This window comes from Manis javanica, chromosome 12 (genome assembly GCF_040802235.1).
Source record: "Manis javanica isolate MJ-LG chromosome 12, MJ_LKY, whole genome shotgun sequence".
Taxonomy (NCBI): domain Eukaryota; kingdom Metazoa; phylum Chordata; class Mammalia; order Pholidota; family Manidae; genus Manis; species Manis javanica.
The window spans coordinates 6,335,531-6,361,054 of NC_133167.1; the positions used below are offsets into that span (position 1 = coordinate 6,335,531).

The following is a 25,524-nucleotide window of genomic DNA, read 5'->3' on the forward strand; positions in this document are numbered from 1 at the left end:
GAATTCACAGTCCGTGGGCGCGAGACAGCCAGTAGGCAGATGGGTTTAGGATGGAGACTTCCTCATCAGAGAGCTCAGCCCAAACCTGGGAGCCTTGTGGCCTGTGCCAGAGGAACAGAAAGGGCGTGGAGGCCCCCTTCCACTCCCATTTTGAAAAATAAGATGAAGTAGCTCAATAAAGAAATGATGCAAGATTTATTTCTCCTTGAAACACCCTTGAAGGTTGAATAAACATTTTTCCCCAGAGGACAACCTTTTTGGCCACAAGTGCCCCGAAGACAAGAACTGAAGTAACATGACCATAGCTGAGTTCTGCTCCCCTCTGTAGCTCACAGTGGGAGCATAAGCCCGGGTCACCTGTGCTTTCTGCTTGGGGAGAACCTCCCACACCACCCTGGTACACCAGGGTCCTGGTCAACTCCTTGTACACTGTCTTTTGCAGGAAGGGCGCCCCCTGAAGTTGTGCAAGAGGACAGCTTTAACCATGTCCAGCCCACTCTAAGAATTCTGTGCTCGTGGAGGAAAAAACGGAAAGCGGCCTTGTGTCACATGCATGAACCCTGAGTGTGAGAGCTGATGAAATCAGGAGGCCAAAAAGAAACACTGGGAGGACAGAAAAGGACACAGGAGCCTGGGCACAGGCCAGGGTTCTGCTGCAGTACAGCCATAGCGCCTGCAAGGCTTGCGGAGGGCTGGTAGCCGAGGACTCAGGGCCACAAGCTCTTCTGCCTCCCCTCCTGGAAGCGCGGGCTATGCTCCACTCAGCCAACGGGCTAGGGGTGGCATATAGCGTTTTTATTTCTTGACTGCTCCCTTCACGAAGGCTGCAGCTCCCCCTTGTCTCCCCAGGGCTAAAGGGAAATTACCGGCCACAGCAACAGGGGCCTAGGCCGGACTCCGCTCCCAACCAAGTGCGGGAGACAGATGCCCAGTTCAATTCAACTTTCAGAGCAACAGTGGATAATTTTTAGAATGTGTCCCATGTAACATACATTTACCTAAATTCAAATTAACTGGACATTCTCTATGTATTTATTTTTTTATTTCTAGCTAAATACACTAAATAATTAATATAATTTATATTTAATATATAAGCACATATATATTTAGTACAATTTATATTCAGTATATTTATATATTTAGTATTAGTATATAAATTTATATAGCATATGTATTTAGTACGTATTTATTTATTTCTAGCTAAACCTATACTAAAAAATTACTTGTGTTTGTATGAAATTCAAATTTAACTGGGAATCACTTCTTTCTGTCTCTTTCAATAAATCTGACAGCCCTACTTGGGGAGGGAGTTCTTTCTTCCCAGCCTGAGGCCGCTTGGTCAGCTGCCTAAGGCTGGCAGGTACCCAAGTGTCCCTGCACCTATTTGTTTAGACCCTTTACTAAAATGTTCCAGATTAGACTTGCAAAATAACCCACTGCAACTCTCTTGGGGTATGAGAATCCCAGAGCTCATTTCTCTTGCCCATTGTCTCAGGAAAGGTGGGGAATTCTTGAGAAAGGAGGCTGCACAGATGGGCTGAGGATGCCTGAGGCAGCAAAGCAGAGCCCTGGGGGAGGCGGGGAAGGGGCTGGTAAGGACCTACCCATGTTCCAGGTGCCGATGAAGATGGTGATCATGTCAGGCTCCGGCTGCTCCGAGTGCTTGTTTTTCATCTGCTGGAGAAGTTGGCAGAAGCCTTCTCTCTTCTAGGGATTGAAGGGCAGACAGACTCAGAAAGACCTCTGCCTCCCTGCACATGACACTTTGAAAGGACTTGGTCAGCCTCAAGAAAACTGAGAGGAGCGCGAATCAGTACGAACTTCCAGGAGGGCACTCCAGAAATCTGGGTCCGAAGTCTGAAGAGGCTGCTTCCCTTCCACCCAGCCATTGCTCTGTGAGGACCCGACTCTAAGAAATTACCAAGAACCAAACAGACACCCCACCATATCCCGGGGACTGCAGCACATTTCAATACAGAAAAAATTGGAAACAACCTTAATACCTAACCTTAGGAGATGATTTCATAATTGTATTATGGGCCATCCATATGCTAGAATACCACAGGGTTTGAAAATTTTGCGTGCAGAAATACTTTACTAATAAGGATAGATGGTCAAAATACATTAAGTATGGAGAGTTGGTTGACAAAAACAGTACAAATAGTATCATTGTATTTTTATATGTAAAAAACAAACAAAAATCCTCCTGAAAGGTATAGTCTAAGGTTAACCAGTGGTATACAGGTGCTTCTATTTTAAACTTTTTGCTTATTTGTATTACATTTTCGCTCATGAAAACAGGTTACTCACGTAATGAGAAGAACATTTAACTTAAAGAAACTAAGAAGCAAAGAACACAGGAAGCCTGTCCCGGCCCCTTTAGTAGTCTCCATTTAGTAGTCTGGGTACCACTGGGCCACAGAGCAGACCCGGCCCTCTCGTGGTTCACAGACAAGCAGGGCAGGCGGACTCAGCAAGCATGCACATCTTAGGTTGTGCCGTATGGGACTATCAAAGTTTGCCTGTTTCAGACTTCCAGCGACAGCAATTTCTTATGATTCAACCTAATAATTGCAAATCCCATTAAGTTCCCTCTGAAAAAACCAGCTTAGAAAAATGTTATGAAAGCTGCCTTTATGGAAACCCTAGTAGGGGTGGCTCAAAATTCAGTGCCTCAGTTTATTGCCGTGGCTAATCCTTTTGAGTTCCCAGCAATAGGTGGAACTGGTTTTTGGACTTACGCCCATATGCCTAGAATGATGCCAAGCCAGGCCTTCTTTCCCTCCACCTCCCACCGCCTGTCCTGTTTCTCCTCCAAGCCCCTTTTCATATCATTCCTTCACGTCCTTCCCAGCCTCCTCTGGGCATCCTGGGGCCTCCACCAACCTGCTCCTGCCACTTTGCCTATAAGGCAGGTGGGGCCCATACCCGGAGCCTCTGTCCCTCAGCTTTGCCATGGTGCTGGAGCACCGTCAGCCAACACCTGACGTTGGGAGACCTTGTGTCTTGTCTCATATGAGCCGCACTCTAGAGGATAAACCGCAAGACCCTGACAGTGGGTTTCAGCCCTGGTTGGCATGTCAGAGGTGAGGAATCAGGCCACAGAGAACCCTGCCTCTGGTTGTACAGAGGCCCACTGTGCCACCTAAAGACCCCGAGTCTTTCCCGCTGCCCTCACCACCTCCCACTCCACAAGCCAGGCTCTGCAGGGCATCTCACTTTTAGACAGTGGGCCCCATGGGGACGTGGAGGGAGCACTGGTTGGGCTCAGATCTAAATGCAGGGTGCCCAGGAGGGCTGGCAAGTCCAGCCGAGAGAAGCTAAAAGCCGGCCAACAGCTGGGGCTGGCTAAGACACGTTGACAAACGATGCACCCTCGCAGGCAGTGCGGCAGGGGTGACAACAGAGCTGGGACTGCTCGAACCCCAGCTGGCCCGGGCTGTGGGGAGCCGAGTGAGCCGGGCTCTCAGCAAGCCTCAGAAAAAGGGTGCTCCTCACGCCCTTCATGGCTGTCTCAGTAGTTGACTGTCACTTACTTTGGAGTCAGCAAAAACGTACTCCTTCCGCAAGATCTTCTCCTTCTCTGTTTCCACCAGAATCACCAACTTGTTCAGAAACTTCTGAGACTTGATGAGCTGCAGGACTTCAGAGAAGAGGACGCTCATTTATCCACTCATCAGCTGATATGAACAATCTCCATACATTCTGGCTTCTACTTTCCCGCCTCCAGGCCGAACACCAAATTTTTGCTTAGTCCCCCAGGTCCCTTTGCCCCTGGCTGCTCTTCCGGGGAGGGGCTCATGCCTTGGGAAGGGTGGTGCCTGAGAAAGCAAGAAGCGGCCTGGCCAGAGAGAGACAGCGTGACTGGCGTGTCCCCTTCCTTCTCTTTCTCTGTCTCTTTTACTTCTGCCAATGATTAAAAGACTCAAGTTATTCTACAAGGTTTTTACAAATGACAGCACCTCTCAGTCCCACCTCCTGAGAGGCAACCACTTTCAACCTTCTTAATGGATTCTTTTGGAATTTTATTCTGTGTCTCCCAATGACATGCTTACCTTACAACTTCCTGGTGTTTTATTTGGGATATTTCCTATTCCACATTGACTTCCCACTATGGAAGATGAAGGCTTAGCCCTTTCACACATACAACTTGCCCCTTTCTCACCACTAGTCTCCCCCTGCCAATGTGTATTTTCAGTCCCCTCATCACCCTTCAGATTATATCATCATTTTGGCTGGGTAAGCTTCCAGCGTCTGCTACTATGACTAGGGAAATGCTGCTGATTGCTCTCCTTTTCCCACACAACTTTTTGTTTTACCTGGAGTTAATAATTGCCATGATTTTTCAGTGGTCCCAACTCTTGTCAGTTTGTAACCCTTCTCCATGTGATCAAGCACCTTCATCAGCTTCGCCATCCTGAGGGACCCTCTCCCAGGGTCTCTGGACCTTCCCTTCTCCAGACCGATGGCCCTAGTCCTGATGCAAAGCCATTGCCTTACGGCTTTCCCTCCCCACCATCCAAAGTCCATGCACCTCTCTCTCTTGGATCAGATCCCATGCCTTCCTGGTTCTTGGTTTACGCCCTCATTTTGGTAGAGCAACATCTCCAGTAGCCTTCCAAGAGGGGAATGAGTGATACATTTCTGGAGGCCTCATATGTCTGACAACTCTGCCCTCACAGTTCACTGACAGAACTCTAAATTTGGAATAATTTCCCTCAGGACTCTGGGTACGTTGCTCCATCATCTCTAATTTGTGGCACTGCTCCTGAGAAACTCAATGTCATTCTGCTCCACCTGCAGAAGAAAGGCAACATGCAGGCCCGACTGCTACCCTTGGGAAGGCTGCCTGCAGGTGGCCCTTGGCTGGCATCTAGGAACTTGGATTTGGGAGGGTCCCCAGGATTTGCAGAACTGATGAGTAGCTCACTGTGTCTGCACCATTTGTCCCAACAGCATGGTTTATGCTGAACTCCAGCTTTCCTCCTGGGAGTCTGGAATTTGGGTACAAGCCAGGCACAGGGTGCCTGTGTGACCAGCCCCCAGGACGAACCCTGAGTTCTGAGTACCTAATGAGCATCCCTGCTGGACAACATCCCATATGTCATCCCGGCTCATTGAGGGAGGAATTAAGTGTGTCCCATGTGACTGCTTTGGGAGAGGGCTCCTGGAAGTGTGTACCTGGTCCCCCTGGACCTCACCCTGCACACCTTCCCCTTTGCTGTTTTGCTTCATGTTCTTTCACTGTAATAACCTACAGCTGTACGGCTCTAGGCTGAGCCCTGGGAGTTCCCCTGGTGATCACTGAACTTGGACATGCGGCCCCTGACACAGTCTGTAATCTGCCTTTTGCTTTGAAGTTTTCAGGACCTTTTTTTTGAAGCCAGTTTTGTTACACTTTCCAATGTGCGTGCCTCAGGGTGGGACTATTCTCCTCCCTTGTGCCGGGCACTTGGTGGGCCATTTCAATCTGGAAACAGGTGTCATGCAGTCCTGAGAATTTTTCTTCAATTGTTTAACAAATTTGCTCACGGTTTCCCTGTTTTTTCTTACTAACATTTATTACTTTGGTATCAGACCTTCTAGACTGATCTCATTTAAAAAAATCTCTTCTCTCCTACTTTCCCTCCACTTTGTCCTTCTGTTCCACCTTCTGGAAGCTTTCCTCAACTTTCCACTTGGCCTTCAAGGTTATTTTTTTAAATTTCTGCTGTAAATTAAAACTACACTGAGATATCACCTCACCTCATACCAGTTAGGATGGCCACTATCCAAAAGACAAGAAACAACAAATGCTGGTGAGGATGTGGAGAAACGGGAACCCTCCTACACTGTTGGTGGGAATGTAAATTGGTTCAACTGCTGTGGAAAGCAATGTGGAGGTTCCTCAAAAAACTAAAAAGAGAAATACCATTTGATGCAATAATTCCACTCCTAGGAATTTATCGAAGAAAACAAGATCCCTGATTCACACACATATGCACCCCTATGTTTATAGCCGCATTACTTACAATAGCCAAGATATGGAAGCACCCTAAGTGTCTATCAATAGATGAATGAAGATGTGGTATATATACACAATTGAATATTATTCAACCATAAAAAGAAAAATCCTGCCATTTGCAACAACATGGATGGAGCTAGAGGGTATTATGCTCAGGTAAATAAGCGAGGTAGAAAAAGACAAGTACCAAATGATTTCCCTCATTTGTGGAGTATAACAATGATGCAAAACTGAAGGAACTAAACAGCAGCAGACTCACAGACAACGAGAAGGACTAGTGGTTACCAAAGAGGAGGGGCTGGGGGGCACGGTGGGGAAAGAGAAGGGGATTAAGGGGCACTATAATTCACAATCACAATATAGGTTGGTCACGGGGAAGGTGGTACAGCACGGAGAAGACATTTAATGACTCTATAACATCTTACTACACTGACAGTGACCGCAGTGGGGTCACGTGTGGGGGTGAGGACTTGATAATATGGGTGAATGTTGAACCAGTGTTGTGTATGTGAAAGCATCATAAGATTGTATATCAATGATACTTTAATTTAAAAAAATTTCTGCTGTAGTGTTTTTATTTTTCCTTCTTCCCCTTTCCTCTTGCTTCCTCCTCTCCCTTCTTTATTTTGTTCTCCGAAGGTTCCTTTTAAAATAGCATTCTTTTAATCTTTGCAATTTGTTTCCTCCAAGTTTTTGTCATTTTGCTTATTTTTGCCTTGAGTCTCTCACACTGTCTCCTGTTCCAGGCCTCCCTCCAATGCCTGTTCCTTGGCTGAGTGTCCCAGCAGTGCCAGGGGTGGGGTCTGTGGAGCAGGACTTCTCTGCTGGGTGGTCCCATGCACTGCTTCATGGGGAAACCTCTTGATCTTTGCCCCTGGGCTGGTCACATGCTCCAGAGAGGAATCTTCCAGACTCCTGCCTGCAGGGTGTGGGCCTGGCTGGCAGCATCCAGGGGTCAGGGATGAAGGCTGGAGTCTCAGCATTCACAAGTAACCAGTACTTAGTTCTCTGTATTCTGCAGGTTCCTCTGCCCTCACCGGGCCTCATGTCTCCTAGTCTTTTACCTTCTTCAGAGAATAAACAGCCAGACTTCTGCCTAATGAGTGAAGGGAAGCTACTGGCCATGTGGAGTAGAGATACGGTGGGTCTAATTTTAAGAGATTTTCTGCTGAGCCTGCTGTGTATAACTTCACTTCACCCCCACTTCCAGGGGCCCCTGATGCTATCAATTCCTGTGCCTTTGTGGGTTCTGTGGTATGAGGCAGGTATCTCAGTTTTTCCTACTACATGCTTACAGTTTAGCTTTTTTGGTTCCTGTAAGCTGGTTTTCATTATCCATTATCCACCTGCTTTTCAGCATTCAAAATTTTGTTGCCACTGTTTTCTCCCTCATTCTCTTTGTCCCGAGTGTTGCCTTTAGGAAGGGAGGGATGAAAGGGTGTGTAGTGACCACGCTCTGGAGCCGGGTTATCTTCCCCAAGGAAGCCGACGTCCTGTGCGCTCAGAAACCCCAGCTGCCTTCCAGCAGCAGTAACTGTGCCACGGTGTGCTCCTTCCTGCTGCCGACCAGGAGGCCCCAAGACATTTCCATCTGACCCTGTAAGGCCCTATCTTCCTCCTGGCGAATTTCCTTGACAGCCATTTGCAAGACTGTACGGCTGCCCCCAGGATGTGACGTGTTACTTGATCAGGATTAGTGTTCTACTCGCCTGTCCCCACACCTAGGTAACAGAATCAGAAGCTCCTTTAGGGTGCCCTGCCCTTGGCCCTCTGTCTCACTCATCAGCAGGTAGGAGAAGTTCTACCTTCCATACATACCCAACCTGCCCAGCTCAAGCCCCCACCATCTCTTGCCTGGCTGCCGTCAGGGCCTCCATATCTCGGCTATTGTAAATGGTGCAGTGATGGTACCGATCCCTCCACCCACCCCCTTCCCTGTCTCCACCCACCCCTGCCATAATTTATTTTCAGCACAGCAGCCAGAGTTCATTTTAAAATGGGATCACACCACTCCCCTGCTCAAAACCTCCTACCAGGAGCTCACCGTGTTCAGCCCCACCTCCGCTAGCTGCACCCCCATAACTGCCCGATCTCTGTGCCACCTGTGCCCCCACCACCCTGGCCTGTGCCCGCCTTGGAGGGGTTTTGCATGGCCTGTACACACTGGTGTCAGCTCACCTGCTACTCCTCCACCATTGTCACACTGCCCTTTTTCATTCCCAGCCTCGAGTCTACCACCCCCTGACACTTTTCTGGTTCGTATGTTTGTAGACTTATTTATTTTCTCCTTGACCCTCACGTGAATGTGACCTCCCTGACAGCTGGGACCCCACCTGGCTTATGCACACCCCGCCACCAGCACCTGGCACACAGTGGCTGCTCAGTGAGTGAATACACAATCATCTCCTCATACAGCAACTGGCTTTTCCTACGGAGACCTTGATGCCAAGCTAGTAACGGCCAGTGACTGGAACAGGGCAAGAAAGCCCCAGTACCTGCAAGCAAAGATTCCCCCCAAGTGGGCAGCACTTAACATCAACCATGATTGGAAACTGACTGTGTGCCCTGACTAAGGACACCCCTCACCCACTAGCACTGACACTATCAGAACCTCCGTTTTATGGACGTGGACACGGAGGCTTTGAGCAGTTACGTAACTTACTCAAGGTCACTTCATTATCAAGCCACAGTGTGAATCCAGTTTACCCCTCAACCCTGAAGCACGCTACCTCTCAGTGCTGGCTATAAAGAAGCCACCTGAACCCAGGGCCACATGAATTGTGCTGTTTCACTGGCCTAGAATTCACTCATTTAGTCATTCAGGTACTCACTCAGTATGGATTTTTACTTGACACACTTACTCTGTGCCAGGCACTATTCTAGACTTTGGAGATTTAGCAGTAAAAAAAAAAGACCCGCCTCCTGGCCTCTGTGGAGCCCACATTAACAAGGGGCAGTGAGGGATTTACATGTCACACGCCAAGCACCTCAGTCAAATGGCAGTCCATGTGTATGTACGCCCGAGGGCCACGTCTGGTGCTTGGGCCTGTGGGTTCCAAGGTGTGTAAGATAAAGACTTCACCCACCTTGGGACAGGTACTTGTGAACAAGTACAGTTGACCCTTGAACAGCAGAGGGGTTAGGGGTTACTGATTCCTCACACACACAGTAAAAAATCCACATATTTTTGTCAAGGCTCCCCAGAACTTAACTACTAATAGCCTACTGTTGACTGGAAGCCTTACTGATAACATAAACAGTTGATTAACATGTTCTGTATGTTACATGTATATCATATTCTTGCAATACAGTAAGATAGAGAAAAGAAAACCTTGTTTCAAATCGTTGTAAATCTCCAAAAATTTTTCCAATATACTTATTGAAAAAAAATCCCTACATAAGTGTTCTTACACAGTTCAAGTCTGTGTTGTTCAAGGGTCAGATGTGACAGGTGCCATGACAGGGTGAGCCAGCCTGCCCAGGCCTGGAGGGAGGAGAGGAGCCGGGCGGGTGTGGCCCTCAGAGAGTCTGGGTGGGCAGCTCTGGGTGTCTATGCTTCTCTTTGAAGGTTCACAAACCCACACTGCAGCAGCAGTCCATTCTTCACTCAGGGCTGGGTTTTCCCAGGGCCACTCATCTCCTGTCCCTGATCTGATGGCAACTTTCCCACTGTCCACAACCCCGCAAGGTGGTGGGCCTGTCAGTGTTCTCTGGCCCACAGACGCCTCCAACCCCTCCTTTGGCACTCAAGGCCCTGCCCACATTTGGGATCCCCGGCCCCACTGCTCTTCCCTTTGGGGCCACAAGTGACATGGGATTTCCTTAACATCCTGTTCCATTCCTTGTACATGCCATTCTCAGTCCAACTGCCCTCCCCTGCTTCATGCTTGGTGAACTCCTATGCAGCCTCCAAAACCCCAGACAGCCATCTCAGTGCATGAGCTGATCAAGTCTCCCAACCTGCAGCTGACACACACCCTAAAACATGCTCCTGCGCCAGCTTTCCTTTCTAAATGAACTGTTAATTCTTTGATGAGGAGGCTATACTCAGGGCTGGCCTGTGGATAAAAGAAAAATGTCCACTGAGTTAAACTGACAAGGGTTTATGGTGCTTCTCAGAACCCTGGAAAGTGTTCAGAAACCTCAAGTTTCTAGACCAGTCAGGCTCTCTGACAATCTCCTCACTCCTCTGAGGTTTCTGTTTCCTCTTCAGCTGGGTCTACCCCTCTGGGCTGTAACTTGCTCTCCAGGACAGATTAGAGGAGCAACGGGTCTAGGCTGGCCCCTGTCAGCACAGCCCTCTCTGCTCACACCCTCTGTAACTCTGCAGCTCTCCTGCCCAACTTGGCCGTGGACATGGTGGCGTCAGCTCTCATGAATATGACAGTGCATCACACCCCAGTGCTGGGGACCCCAGTTCCTGACCTGTCCTCCACGGCTCTGTTCTGCCTTCTTATAGCCACTTTGGAAGGGCAATTATAACGATGCTGGTGGCAGTAGCAGCCGGTTTTACTGAGCACCTACTAGGTGCTACATACTTTGATACTTACCTATTTAAGAGTCACGGCAGCCATCAAATAGGCACACAGCTACTATGCCTATTTGACAGAAGAACACAACAAGGAGCGCAGAGAAGGCACTAGACCACGCCTCCAACACCTCCCTGTGCCCTCTATGCCCTTCCCCTCAGTGCACCCTGCCTCCTGCCAGAGCTGGGCCCCACACTCCCTGCTGCCCCTGAAGCATCCCTTGGACTTTGGCGTCACAGCCAACGTGGGACTCAGGAGCAGGGGCCTGCAGGCGGGGGGTAAGTCTCTCTCTCCCCCAGCCTCCGCCTTGACACTCTGCCCTGGGGCCCCTGCTGGGCACATGTGAGGTGCCCTCACCTACATTAGCTCAGTGCTCTTCCTGACAAGTCTTTGAGAAACCAGTTATTATTACTCTCATTTCACAGATGGGAAGATGGAGGCAGAGAGGTTAAGTACTAGGCCAACATGACACAGCTAGCAAGTGGCAGAACCTGGATTTGAACCCAGAGCCCATCTGTGCTCTCATCCTCTGTCCCTCGGTGCCCAGCAGAGTGTCTGCCACAAAGTCGGTGCTGAATATATCATCTTCTTTCCTGCCCCTCCTGAGGTCCAACCCTAGGGGATTCTAGGGACAATGGATACTATTTGTAGGTCTTGGCTGTCAGGCCAAACATCTGCCGCCTAAACAGACAGCTCAGGTGAGTTTTGATGGGAGAGGCTGTGCCTTGTGCCTTAGCCTAGAGGCCCACGTGGGGCATGACGTGAGGAGCCACCTTTGCCATCTGCCGGTCCCCCTTCAGAGCTGCTGGCACTGACCCACACAATTGGAAGGCCACTCCGACTCATGGGCTAAATGACTGCATGGCACCCATGTGGCAAGGCTAGTGTCCTAGGGTTTTCCCAACTTTCCAACTCTGCCCATCAGCCATGGTCTCCAACTAGAAGCTGCCTCCAGAACATTCTATCTACAAGTCAGGCTTCCAACATAACCAGACAAGAGTTCTCTGCTTCCAAATGGCGAGAAAATGGAAATGCCTCTAGCCCAGGGGCTTGCATCCATTTATTTATTTTTGCCTATGACCCCCACCCCCAGGAAAAATGTTTTACATGTGACCCTATGCATACAAATTTGTGGGTATGTTTAACCAGAACACAAGTTTTGTGAAAAAATATTTTCCTTTACTTTCTATAAAACCACTTTGATATTGTCTGTTTTATCCTTTTTCAATCCTTTCTATCCCCAAACTGCTTTATTAAGAACAAAAGGTGTCAATCATGTCTAGGGCTGCCAGACGACACAGAGGATGCCCAGTTAAATTTCCATTTCGGAAAAAGGAAGATTTTTTTCACCAGGAGTATGTTCCAATTATTACGTGAGACATACTTACACTAAAAAAGTATTTGTTGCTTATCTGAAATTCAAATTTAAGTGAGAATCCTGTATTTTTATTTGTTGAATCTGGCAAGCCTAGTTATACATTCCTTAAAGGATTTTGAGACCCTAGAGAATGAAAACTACTGTTTATAGAGACTCTGGCTTCAGGTCTGAAAACCTGAAATGGAATGATCAGATGCTGTGTGAAGTGGGAATTTATTTAAAGGGAGGGTCCACGGCCCACCCCAAGTGTCTCAGGGGAACCTATTGGCCGAAAAAAGAGGGAACCACTGCCCAGCAAGTGCTGACCTCTGTCAGCAGGCCCCGGGACACTGCTCGGAAAGGCTCATGTGCTTTCCTCACGTCTGCTGGCGAGCACCAGCCCCGTGTGGCCTCCAGCCCAGCACCGGTGCTTTCCCTGCCTCCTGACCCTGGCACAGCCTTTCTGCCTGGGAGGCCCCCAAGGTGGACCCAGCTGTCTGGGGCCACCAGGCCTGGAACACAGATATTCTCTCAGCACCACCTTTGTCCTTCATCGGCTCGGTCCAGGCCACTGCAAGTCCTTTACCCCAGGCCAGCAGAGCAAATGCTTCCCACTGGCCTCCTGTCCAGAGGACACCCCATGAGGTGGTTTCTACTAGCACACACCGCTTCCCCTCCTCCTGCAGCCCAGCGCATCTTTCCCCCCCAACCCCGGGCACAGCCTCGGCAGAGTTACTGAGCACCTTCGGAGTGCCCAGCCCACCTTGCGGCACGGCCGGTGAGGACGGGCACGCTGCGGCTTGGCCACCCACCAGCTGTTGCCGCAGAAAACTGAAACATACACACTTTAAGTCACAGTTTCCTTATCTGTAAAGTTACTTTCCTTAAAAGGTTTCTGTGAGAATGAAATGAGATGAAGTAAGGAAATGTGGCTGAGGAAATATTAATTACGATACAATGATCACCTTCATTGTACAGACGGACAGACTGAGGCTTTGAGCTGTTCCCCCCGCCGGCAGACAGGGCTCTGAGGCCAGGCAGCAGATGGGCCACATTTTCACATTTTTTGCCACTTGACCCTGCTGCCATCTAGAGCCCAGCTGTCACTCCCAGGTCCCTCTTCTAGGAGCCTGGCAGCAGCTTTCTCATGACACTGACCCCAGGCCACAGTGCCCAGCTGTCACTCTCCATCCGCCCACTGGAGCTGCCAACCAGACTCTGCCCCGGAGAGCCTTCTGCCCCCTCCCCTGATTCTCTTCCATCGCCCTATTTTGTTTTCTTTACAACATTCAATCAGCTGCTGAAATCATCATATGAATACATTTATCTGAGTATTTATTGGCCACTCACTACCTGGGAATGTAAATTCCATGTGGGCATCTCTCCTACCCACCCTGAATTCCCAGTGTCTTGTCCACAACAGCTTCTCCACAAGCATTTGGTGTGTGAACAGTTTCCATGTCACTGATGAGTTTACTTGATGGTGCAAAACGCAAAGCCTTAGAGGCTCAGAGTGGCCCCTAGATGCTGAGCTCTTTCCTAAGGAGCCTTACATGTAGATCACCCCCATTTCATAGGTGAGGAAACTGAGGCCCAGAGCAGTTAAGCAACATGTCCAAGCTGGGATGTGAATTTAGACAGACTGGTTCTAGAGTGCATGTACCTGAGTGCCAGACTAGGCTGCCTCTCAGTCTACGCTATGCTACAGATGCTGCTTGGTGTGGCCACCAGCCCTTACGTGTGCAGGGCCTCAGACCAGGCACTGGGAAGTGACCGTACGCGTCAGCCTGGTACTAGCAGGGAGGAGTGTGCACACACAGACCACCACCCTGGGCTGAGTGTGAGCTCATTTCCCCAACAAATAAAAAGCAGGAGGCCTCTGAAGGAGGGGGCATGAAAAGTGGGCCGTAGACCTGGGGAGGGGTTCCACAGGCAGGGTGCCCCACGGGGTGGGATGTGCCGGCAGAACTGGCTGTTCCAGCAGTCTGCTACTGATCGGTCACCAGAAAGGGCACTAGTAGAATGACAGCATTATGAGCATGAGGGGGACTTACTTTTCTTGTGGCTGTAAAACTTATCCTCGGAACCATCCTTGGACTTCTTAATTATCAGTTTCCCAGCCTCAACATCAACTTTGAGCTGCAATTTCTGAGGAATCCCCAGGGACTCTGACTTCACCTGCACAGAAGAGGAGAAGGATGGGGGAGGGCAGAGGGTGGCGTCAGGCACCCCTTCTCCGTCCAGGCTGTCATGGTGCCGGCCTGTGGGACCATCTGTTTGGCTGGGCAGCTCTTGGCCAGTCCAGCCCTGGTGTCCCACGTGGGGCCTTCGGGCTTCTACTTCTGAGCCTCCCTCTCCCCAGAGCCTCCCATCTATGTTTCTGGGCAGTTCCTGAGAATCGTTAAAACGTGGGAAGCCCAGCCTGTCCACTGTGGGCTCATCAGCTGTTCTGCCAACAGCTTTGCAGCAGGAAACAGACGCACTACTGGAAAATGGTTTATTCCCTGCTTAGTGTGACAACGCTCACGAAGCTGCTTTGTCATCTACTTCCAGAAAGGATTTCAGGAATAGACTGAAGCTCCTGGCCTGGTTACAACCAATAACTGAACATTTACTGGTGACAATAAGACAAAGATAATTGCGAAGGCACGCTCAGAAGGTGGAGTGTGTCTCAGTACTGAATTACCATCAGGGCTGGAGGGAACCTCGGCGGGGGAACGGGGGCATCCTGTCCTGTGTTTCTGCATGTGGGACCAGGGCTGGGTTGGACGTACCAGGATCTCTGCGCATCATTAAGAAAAGCAAATTTCTGGGCCCAAGACTGGAGATTCTAACGCAGTCAGTTTCACGGTAATCATAGGAACTGTATTTTTTCCTAATCCCTCCTTGAGGTGCTACTTTGCAGTCTGGGAGCCCCTTGTTTGATGTCACTTGCTGCCCCATTTGGAGGAGAATGAAGTTTAAGGCTTCCTGGGCTGAGGAGCCCTACAGATTCACCTGGGCACCCATTCTGACATTTAGTCATCACCACAGGGGGGTCCACTCACTGCCATTCTAAGCCATTGGGATCCTCACTCTTGAGTAGCGTAACCAAAGTTCCCAGTTCCACAGGGCTAGCACATCCCCCAGCTTCCAAATGTGGAGCCCAGGGGCACAGCCACTTACCTCAAAGGTGACTGGAGGGATAAGGGAACGCCGGTGGGAAAACTCGGGACCTTCATGCAGCAAGGCCTTGACCTGTGGGCATAAATGCGCCAAGTGGCTGGGGCGGAGGGCGGGCAGCGTCCTTTGGGACAGAGTCAAGAGGTGCACAGAGCCTGCACACCTGGGTGTTCTCTGAGCAAGGGGGGACCAAAGAGAAGCAAAGAGAAGCTGCAGGATGCCCCAAGTACCTTATCTTCAATAGAAGACAGCAGACTAGTCAGTTGAGTGAGCTTGGCCACCATGTTGACCAGGTTGGCTTCACCAGGCACCTGGGACATGAGGACAAGAGGGCACAGGAGCAGCAATCACTGAGCGCCAGCTACTGGGAGGAGCTCCACCGGCGTGGCCCGGCGCGCCATTTATGCCCAGCAACCCAGGAGTACTGTCATTTTGCAGATGGCCCCTTTTGCAGATTAGGAAGCCAACTATCTCAAAATTATCATGGCCAAAATATCAACCTTCATTTCTTCTTCCATCTAAACCTGCTTCACCCTGAGTGCTCCCCACCTCATCCACTCAATTACTCAAACAAAACTCTAGGATGGGCCTTGGCTATTCCCTTTCCTCTTCCTACATCTACTGCATTCGTGCTCCTGCTCTACTCCTAACACACAGCCACCCAGTCACTTAAAGCCCTGGGTACACTGCTGGCAGAGAATTACCCAAACTGTCTACCCTGCCCTCCGGGATTCTGCATAATCCACTCCTCACCCCCAGACACCCTCCTCCTCTCTTCTGAGGCTGGTGTTTTCCCCTGTCTCCCTTTGAATGTGTCACCTGGAGGGGGGGTTGGCAAAAAGTTACAAAGTATAAATGAAATTACCGCTATTCAAGGAGTTACTTCCTGGAACAAAGGATCTTAGAAGAATGCTGGAGCTTTGTCTCTGCATCAGCCTCTCTTTAGGTAGAGTGTATATGGCAGCTTTATGAGGTCTCCTGCCATGCCCAGCACTATCTTAAGTGCATTATTGTAAATGCACCCATCTCATCCTCCCTTGTGTAGATTGTTCTAATCCTTGTTTTGAAGACTCAGGAAACTGAGTCACAGCAGAGAGTCAACTTGTTCAAGGTCACACAGCTATAGATAGAGATTTGAATATAGCCCTAAGGTTCTCAGCTGGTGATAACTTTGCTCCCCCGGGGACATTTGATAATGTCTGGAGACATTTTGGGGTGTCCTAACTGGGGGATGCTAATGGCATTCTGGTAGCTGGAGGCCAGTTATGTGTTAACACCCTACAGTGCACAGGACAATCCAGCCCCAAATGTCATCACCGCGGAGGTTGAGGGTCCAACTCGCAGCTCAGCTTAGGAGCGGGCGAGGGGGCCTGAGTGCTGCCTGTGGTCGCACAAACCGGCCGTGAACTTTGCTCTACAGTTGCTCTTTACAAGGGAGGATGTGGGCCCCAAGGTTAGCAGTTCACCTTTCTCTCCAGGGCAGAGCCAACCCCAACCTCAGGCCCACTGTCATCTGGGTAATGTTGCATTTCACACCTCCCAGCAGTTCTTACATAAATCCCACGCTGGGGTCCAGGTGTCCCCATCTCGTCTCGTCTGCCTAAGTGGAAGGGCCTAGTGCCGGTGAGAGTGTACCCCGGGGGAGGGGGGGCGCCTCACATGCTCACTCCTTCACATAGCCCTGTGGCATCAGACATCACTGTGTCCATTTCACAGATGAGGACACTAAGGACTAGTGAGGATGTCTGTGATCCAGGGGCCAGCGCTCTCTCTTTCCTCTACCTCAGGCAGCCTGCAACTTTCTCTCCAATTTGTGAATTTCTGAAGGCATCAAGAATTGTGAATTTCTGAAGGCATCAAGAACTGTGTTCTTTGTCAGAGTCTGGTAAGAGCTGGTGGGAGTGAGAGCTCTTTTCTCGATGCCCACATCTGGAGCCCCCTCTACCTGGTCACTGCTCGGTCCAGCCCAGACCATCATCGCTTTAGCTTCAGCAGGAAGGCAGTGACCTCAGCCTGGCTGCATCAGCTCAGCTTCCTCTGGGAGCTTCCTCTTTTAATTGGCTTCAAAATGTTGGGGGTGTGGTCTTCTATGCAAACTATTTAAATTTTAGCATCTGGCAGGGCCTGTTTTGTCTAGATTTGCATTTATGTTCCCAGAAATCAACCCATCATTCACTTCGAGGAAAGCAAAATTACTTTTGATGAATTTTTTAAGTTATACAAATGGAACCTATGTTTTTTTTCTCAGTAAAAATCTGTAACAAATATGCAAACCTGAAGTCCTCCTTGATTCAGCCCCCTTCTCTCCAATTTCATTCCAACTGATGACGAGAAGTAGCCCTTTGGTTATGAATCTTTCTGGTACGACCTCCACGCACAGACTTACATCCTAGTTTACGTATTGTTCTTCTATTTGCATTTCTCTACCCAACAGTAATGCCTTGGAGATCTTTCCACGATAGTGCACCCACCTTAGAGTAGAATCCTGTACCACGCTTGAACCAAGTCTCTTACGTTTGTGTGGTTTCCAATGACTTTGCTTGTGGGGACAAAGCCACAAAAAAAATCTTAGTCATTATCTCTGCACAAGGGCGTAGCCGGAGACGGCTTCCTTCAGTAGAACTAACTGCTGGCAGGAAAGATGCCTGCATTCAACACTTTCATGCAAATGGTCAAACTGCCTTTCAGAAAAAATTTCCATCACAACAGTAGAACAGTGTGCCCATGTGAATGATGGCTGCACCCTAGCCCAGCCCTAACTTGATCAATCAACTTCTTGCCCATCTGATTAGGCAGGAAGAGGTCTCCCTGTTTTGAATATCATTTTCCAGCTACCAGCAAGGTGAGGTTGAACACCTTTTCGTGTGTGCATTGGCCATTTCCATCCCTCCTCAGCAAGACAGGTTTTTTATATCCTTTCCCCATTTAAAAAACTGGGTTGCTTTTACTTAATTATGTGTAGGAAATGTTTAAAAGACAGCAATCCTTTGTCCCTTATGTTGGTTGCAAGTATTTTCTGCAGAGATACTGCTTTTCCTTGCTTTTTAAAAATTTGCCAGTGACACCTTTGGACACAGGGACCTTTGCTCAGTGGACAACCTGGTCTTGGCCGCTTGAGGCAGGGGCAGGGGAAGGCTTCATCTTGCTCTTCTTGGGGGCAGGAGGAGGGTTCAACCATTTAGGCACTTCGTTTTTCCATTCTTCCAGTTCCCAGTGAGAAATGATGGGGGAAGGCCTTGCCTCGCCTCCTTATTCAGCACTAATACGTAGTTTTGCTGGTGAGTAATTGGAAATCTTTATTCCTCCACCAAAATCAGGCAGCAGGAAATGTCTTACTGGGCAGGGGTTGGATATGGAGGGGAGCTGGCAGCATCCTGGGGATGCCACTCCCTGCCCCATGCTCTCAGGGCGGGGCGGGGGCTCCCTTCTGGACCCCGGAGACGCTGGCCATCCGGTTCCCACCCCCGCCCCCTGGTGTATCAATTTCATCTTTCCAACCCCGAAGCGTTTACCTGAGGCCGTGGACGGAGGCCCGGGGAGAGTGGCTGGTCAAACAACCGCTGCAGAGACTCCAGGGCGGGGAGGGTCCGGACGACTTCACTGGCCGCAGGGGAGAAAGTGAAGGTCAAGGATTAGTGAGGACTGTTGAGGCACCGCGGCTCCAGCTGGAGATGGGGTCACACCGGTTCAGGCGAAGGCCGAGATCCTTCACAGAAGGACAAGTCCGAGGAAAGATCCAGGCCTGCCAGCACCGGCCCACGCCAGACCCCCTCTCCTTCTGGTCCCCAATCTCGGACCAAACTGGAGTCGTGATGTGTAGACTTGATTTACCTCTGTTTAGCCATACTCGACTCTACAGCCTGTGAAAAATTTGAATCTAGAATCACAAAATTACTTTGAAATCCCTTAATAACCCACAGTTCCCAACCTTCAGTGCTTTTAAGAGTCACACACGCAAGTTTTAAAAATGCAAATTTATGGGTCTCATCGGGACCTGGTCTAGAATCTGCATTTTAAATGTGAGCCCCAGGGGGTTCCTGTGCTCGCAGCCTGGGCGTTCCGGCTCAGGTCCCTCCTCCGAGATGGAGACGCCCTGGGAGGTTCTTTCACGGTCTGATGCACCCACAGACCCGACCCTGGGGCTTTATCCACTCTTCGTTCCCTCCTTTACTTCCTATGGCTTTCCCTTTGTTTTAAGCAAGGTGGACAGACAATTTTAAATTGTGCTTTTCACTTACTGTATCACCAAAAACTGTTAATGTTTTTGCATATTTAACATTCTAAAATGGCTCCAAAACATTCTATCGAGTGAATGTGCCAAAATCGATTGCTAGGTATTTAGGTTATTTTGAGATTTGGCAATTACAAATAAAGGCTACTCTAAACAGCTTTGTTCATATAACTTTTCTTATTTTCAATTACAATTTAGGATAATCAGAGGTTATGGCTTTTTTTTTATTAAGATAGTTGATATACACTCTTATGAAGGTTGATCATATACACTCTTACGAAGGTTTCACAAGAAAAACAATGTGGTTATTACATTCACCCTTATTATGGAGTCCCCCCCATACCCCATTGCAGTCGCCGTCCATCAGTGCAGTAAGATGCCACGGAGTCCCTATTTGTCTTCTCTGAGCTGCATTGTCTTCCCCGTGAGCCCACACACACCATGTGCACCAATCATGATACCCCACAATCCCCTTCTCCCTCCCTCCCCAACCCTCCCCTTTGGTAACCACTAGCCCCTTTCTGGAGTCTGTGAGTCAGCTGTTACTTTGTTCCTTCAGTTTCACTTCAAGGTTATGGCTTTTTATCAATATTGCCAAGCCCTTAAGTGATGGTGGTAATTGCCATCAGCACTGTTCAGTCAATGGATTGTCCAGATTCTTTTCTCTCTTGTTTAGTGGGTATCTCATTGTTGAAGGGCTGATAATTTACATATCTTTAATTTCTGATGTCATTAAGTATTGTCCTACATGGATGGTTTCTACCGTATTTCTCTTTGTATAAACCGTTGTTCCTTGGGTCAGTTTTTCATTGGGAATTCTGTTAATGTTAGTATTTTATTGCATAGGTATAAACTCTTTATGCATTACTCTGCTTTATATTTAATCTAGGTGTTGTATTTTTTTTCTGTTGTTATTTTCATCCTGAGTGGGCTGGATTTCATTATCAACTGACTTATCATTTTTTATTGTTCTATTTTTCATCTTTTCCTTAATTTTTTGCTTCCCATAGTTGAACTTTATCATCCGTATTTAGTAGTGATAAATTATTTGTTTAAGTTGGTTTATCCTTTTAAATGTTGTATCTGGGGTTTTGTTATCATATATTTTTAATTCCTTATCTAAAATTTTCTTTAAAATATGTGGTGGAACCAAGTTCATCCTTCTCCATGTTGCTATTAGTTTTGCTCAACAGCATTTGCTCTTTTTCCCATAGTTCTCTTGGGCTTGCCTGTTGTAGGAGCTCTTTTTGAATATAATGGGATGTTTTCCAGGCTCCAGGATGTGCTGGGAGGAGGTATTGGCAGGGGAGAGAGAGAGGGAAGCACTGGGCAGACAGAATTCTGGGGTTTCCATCCGCCCTCCACCAGGACTGCTCTGTTGATTTGTTCACACAGTGTCTTAAAGCACTAATTCAGAACATGCTTTAACATTAACTAGACCTCTCTTATGTTCTTTTTCAAAACGTTATTCTAAAAACACAAATAAACATACACAAGCTGAATGTTTAGAATTTTCTAAGAATCATGCTGGTTTTCCCTGTGTTTTTGAGCTCTGTAAAATTTTGAGAAATCTGAGTGGTTTCCAGATATGTCTGGAGGTTTTCTGGTTAGGGTCAGAATGACCAATGACACATAGGGACTTCAGCGGGAAGGCTGCAGAAGAACTGGCCTTATAAAGAAAGGATTGTCCAAGGAAGTAACCACCACAGGGTCCCTGGAAGGCTTGTCCAGCTTCAGGTCACCAGCTCGAGGGAAGCCTGGGTGTAAAGACAGAGGGCTGCTGTGCTGGGGCTGGGCAGACCCCAGAGAGAGCTCAGAAGGGGCCTTCGCCCCCTGCTGCAGCCCTCCCATCTTGATCTTGGAGAGTTAAATTGCCTATGATGCCCATTCACTTTCCAGCTCGTATATGCAGTATCTATCCAGTATCTAGGAGCTCAGAACTCCAGACTCAGATGGAATATTCTGATGATTTGTTGTTTTCTTCATTTTTGCTTCCCCCACTCTTCGCTTCTTTTTCTCATCTTGCTTTAGCAAAAAATTATCATACAGTATTAAATAATCAGGTAGTAATGGTCATCTCTTTCTTTTGTTAAATGGCTAACAGAATGATTTTAATGTTTCCCTTTCAAGTGTAATTGGTTTTACATCGACACATACTGCATGGTTAAGGAGGCACACTTCTATGCCTTTTTTAAAAATGATTTTTTAAAATTAGAAATGATGTCTAAATGTTATCACATATCCATGCAAATGATTCCTTTATCTTTTAATCTACTGATAGATAATAGTCTTTTCTTTATGTTGACTCATCTTTGATGTGATTTCTTAAAGCCTATATTTTTAATAACACTAAATTATATTAGCTAGACTACTGAATTATTATATATTTATATTAATAAATGAAACTGGATACAGTTTTATTTCAGGCTATCATCTTGATTAGGTTTTTGGATTTGGATCATCTTTTTCTTAAAGATTAAATGAGGTGATTTTTGTCATTCAGAAATAATACATTATAGTCATTATTTGTTCCTTGAAACTTCAAAGGAGGGTACACATGGTAATTTTTACATTTCATATTTTCTATATTAATATTTCTATAAAATATTTGTTCCATTACCTATAATTTGAAGGTTTGTAGACCTGTAATTATGCACTGTATTCTTTATTGATTTGGAAATCTGTAATGCCAATTATTAAGTCTCCTACATCTCTAATTATTTTAATTGACTTATTCCTGAATTGATTTGTCTTTATTTTTACCATTTCTCCCCTGCTCTTTTCCTTTCCAGTTGTTTTTGTTGTTCATCCCCTCAACAGAGAGTTCTTAAAGACTGTTCTGTTCACTGCTGTACTTCCAGCCTCTGGAACAGTGCCTGGCACATACCTGGCATACAATCACACCTTATTCATGAATACTGAATAACAAATGTTTCAGGTACTTTGCTGGATGGTGAAATATCAAGCAATTTGGATATGAACCCATGATGCCTTCAAGAGACTTACAGAAGAGACTCGGTTTGCACTTTTGACTCATTATTCTACTTCCCTTTTCAGAAGAGAGTATTTAAAGCTATGAATTTTCCTCCAAGTAGCACTTTGGCTGCATCAGACAGAGTTCTGATATACAGTGGGGTGATTACTTTCCACGCCTCCCAACATCTATCCAATGGAAGCTATCATTATGTCAGTTCCTACCTTAGTTCAGCTGAGATTTAGGAGACTATCTAAAAATGTCCAGATAGTTTGCAGCTAGTTTTATTTATTTCTATTTTTATCCAATGTGTTGAGTAGAGAACGAACACTTTTGCTTTGGGTGTATTCATATCCAGCTGCTCAGTAAGTTGTTTGGTCTTAATTTTAGTATCACCAGCACTTAAAAATTTCTGGAAAAAAAATTCTTGAATCTCTTTTGAAATAAGAGGCATGGGATTCATACACTTTCATAAACTTTTTAAGTCTTCAAAGAGTCCCTATACTCTTTTTTTAAAAAATTTTATTTTGGTATCATTAATCTACAATTACACGAAGAACATTATGTTTACTAGGCTCCCCCCTTTACCAAGTCCCCCCTACATCCCCATTCACAGTCAGAGTCCCTATACTCTTGAATGACATCTAGATGAAGTTAATCCCAGGACAGTTGTCTTCTCCTTGGAGATATTGCTTCAGAACTGTTATTGTATCATCAAGGAGTGTGAATAATATTAAATCTTATAACTTTTTAAAAGTAATGGTGCTGTTTCTAATTATTTGCTTTTGAATTCATCTTCCCTTGTAGCTTAGAAACACTATAAGAAGAGGTTTAGGTGCTACTATTTGGTTGTTCCACTAATTGGACCTTTACAATGCTTCTCAACATCTGACTTAGCTCCTTTATAAGCCTGGGCAAAAAATTTTTCTTTTATACATTTAGTCATCATATTTTCCTGCTTCTTTGAGAGTCTCCTTCCAGTTACAAGCTGAATACCATGCCCTCTTTCCAAAGAACGTCAATTAGTTTGCGCCTTCTTTGCACACGCTTACTTCATCCCCCCATGTTTTCTATGTACACCCCCCAGACTCTCCACTCTGTTTCGTGATTTGGTTTTCAAATTTGATTTGAAAATTATGGGTTTATTTTTATGACCTCCCATGAAGTACGGTGAGGTATTTTTGTTTCGGGTTTATTTGTTTTTTAAAGTCTTAACCCTGTTCTACCTTAATAGATAAAACATCCTTTTCCAGATTTGGACATTTTAAAATTTCACTTAGATTCTCCATTTCTAAAGTTAGCAAACATTTCTAGATTTTGGTGATTTTATTCTTTCTTCTTTTCTCTGGAAAACCTGTTTGGTCCTAGATAACTTGGGGTTGGTTACAAGTCTCCCTTGAGGCTTTGAGCTGCTGACGTACTTATTTCAGAAGCAGGTGCCGAGGGAGGAGTGACACTTTGCAGGGGAGGCTCTCGCACGGTTCCACTGCTCCTCACACCTCAGTTCTCTGTGACCTTCCCATTTGGGGGAGGTTGTTCGGGGCCAAGTGGTCTGAGGGGAAGGACCTGGTCACCCTTGGTGCCATCCCCAGCCACCTGCTCTAGCTCCTTCTCTTTCACACCAGCTCTGAATGTCCCACCTAAGGCCCCTTCTCCATTCCCACACCCACTACAGTAACCTTACTTATCTCCCAGCTTTATATACTGTGTGCTGATGAGTCTCAAATGAACACCCCGGCCTTGAGGTTTCAGGCTCTAACTTCCAGCATAACTCCTATGTCTCAGTTGGTGGGATGCCTAATAGCACTTCAAGCCAATCTTCCCCAACACCCCCGTCCTCCTTGACTTTAACCTGGTCAGTAACTGGCATCACCATCCAGTCATGCAACGAGTCTGCCAGCTCTACCATCCACACATACCCAAGGCTATGCATGCCTGCACACCCCAGGCCCTAGGGTCACTACTTTTATCTAATCTCTATCAGCTGTTCCCATGCACCAGGCATGGTCTAATGCCAGGACTCAGTTGGAGGCAACACACGCAGCCCCCTGCCTCAGTGCACTGCCCTCCCTGGGCTGCCATCATATCATGACCACAGCAGATCTGAGTTGTTCTGCTGCGCTGGGTCTGCTTCCTGAGATCCATTCTCCACAGCCCAAGTTCAAATCACAGCATGATCCTGTAAAATCTCCGGAGGGCCTCAGGAGGTGTGTGTGCCATAGCTCTTGCCTAGCATTGCCACATAAGACACACGATGCCAGTTAAATCGGAATTGCAGATAATAATGGGTAATCTGTTAATCTAAGTATATCCCAATATTGCATAGTATATATTAATATTTAAAAAAACATTTATGGTTTATCTAAAATACAGACTAAAGTGGGCAACCTGTGTTTTTTTGCTAAATTGGCCACCCTTTGTGTGCTTCTCCCCAACCTCTGCTCCTAATGCTTTCCTTCCCTCATTATGCTCCAGCTGCACAGACTTCCTTCCTGCTCCTTGTAGGTGTGCCTCATTCCTACCTCAGGACCTTTGTACTTGACATCCCTCAGCCAAATCACTGGATGGCTAGTTCCGTCTTATCTTTGAGGTCCCAGCTCTGTGTCACCACCTAGGCCTACTTGACCCCAAAGAACACTGGCACCCGCCCACCAAATGTCTCTGTCACTTCTTCCAGTTGTATTTCATCGTGATCTTCACTGTCTTGTTTATCTTATTAATTTACAGACTTAATTTGCTATTATGCTTCTCACTAAGATACAAGCTCTAACAAGGTCTAGAGGAACCTTGTTTGTTGTGCTTATTGCTATGTCCCAGCACCCAGAGCTCGAGGAGCGCCTCCATACATATTTGTTAAGTGAATGAATGAATTGAAGACCTGTTCCAATCAATGCAGTTAGAAAACTACGCATTTTGTACTTAGTTCCACAGACTAGCATCTGCAGCAGTGGCAGGGGGAGGAGAAACATAATTTTGCTACTATCTAAGATGTTCTAAAATTCCATCTCCCAGTGAACTAAGTCTCCAAGCCTGGCTATCGCCTTGCCTAGGAACGTGAAGGCAGCAAGTGTGCAGGGGAACATCACAGTGATTCTGACTCTACCTGGAAGTTAACTGTTCAGTAAACAAAGCTGTGGAACAGCGAGAAACCAAAGGAAACTTTTTCCACCGGCACAATGTTCCAGAGAAGCAGACACATTAGGAAGGTACTCCCCCATAACATGAGGTCACCCAGATCCTAGGAAAGCCAGGTAGCAATGAGGTGTG

General features: G+C 47.2%; 1 protein-coding gene across 1 annotated transcript in view; it reads right to left on the reverse strand.

The window, feature by feature from the left end:
- INPP5D (inositol polyphosphate-5-phosphatase D) overlaps positions 1-25,524 on the reverse strand; it is a 114,237-nt gene that overhangs the window by 35,472 nt on the left and 53,241 nt on the right. Inside the window, exons 6-11 of the mRNA XM_036997788.2 lie at positions 18,565-18,652; positions 15,283-15,363; positions 15,056-15,127; positions 13,945-14,068; positions 3,537-3,643; positions 1,605-1,707 (exon numbers count right to left, since the gene is read on the reverse strand). Coding sequence (XP_036853683.2) covers positions 1,605-1,707; positions 3,537-3,643; positions 13,945-14,068; positions 15,056-15,127; positions 15,283-15,363; positions 18,565-18,652 — 575 coding nt within the window. The remainder of the gene's footprint in view (positions 1-1,604; positions 1,708-3,536; positions 3,644-13,944; positions 14,069-15,055; positions 15,128-15,282; positions 15,364-18,564; positions 18,653-25,524) is intronic.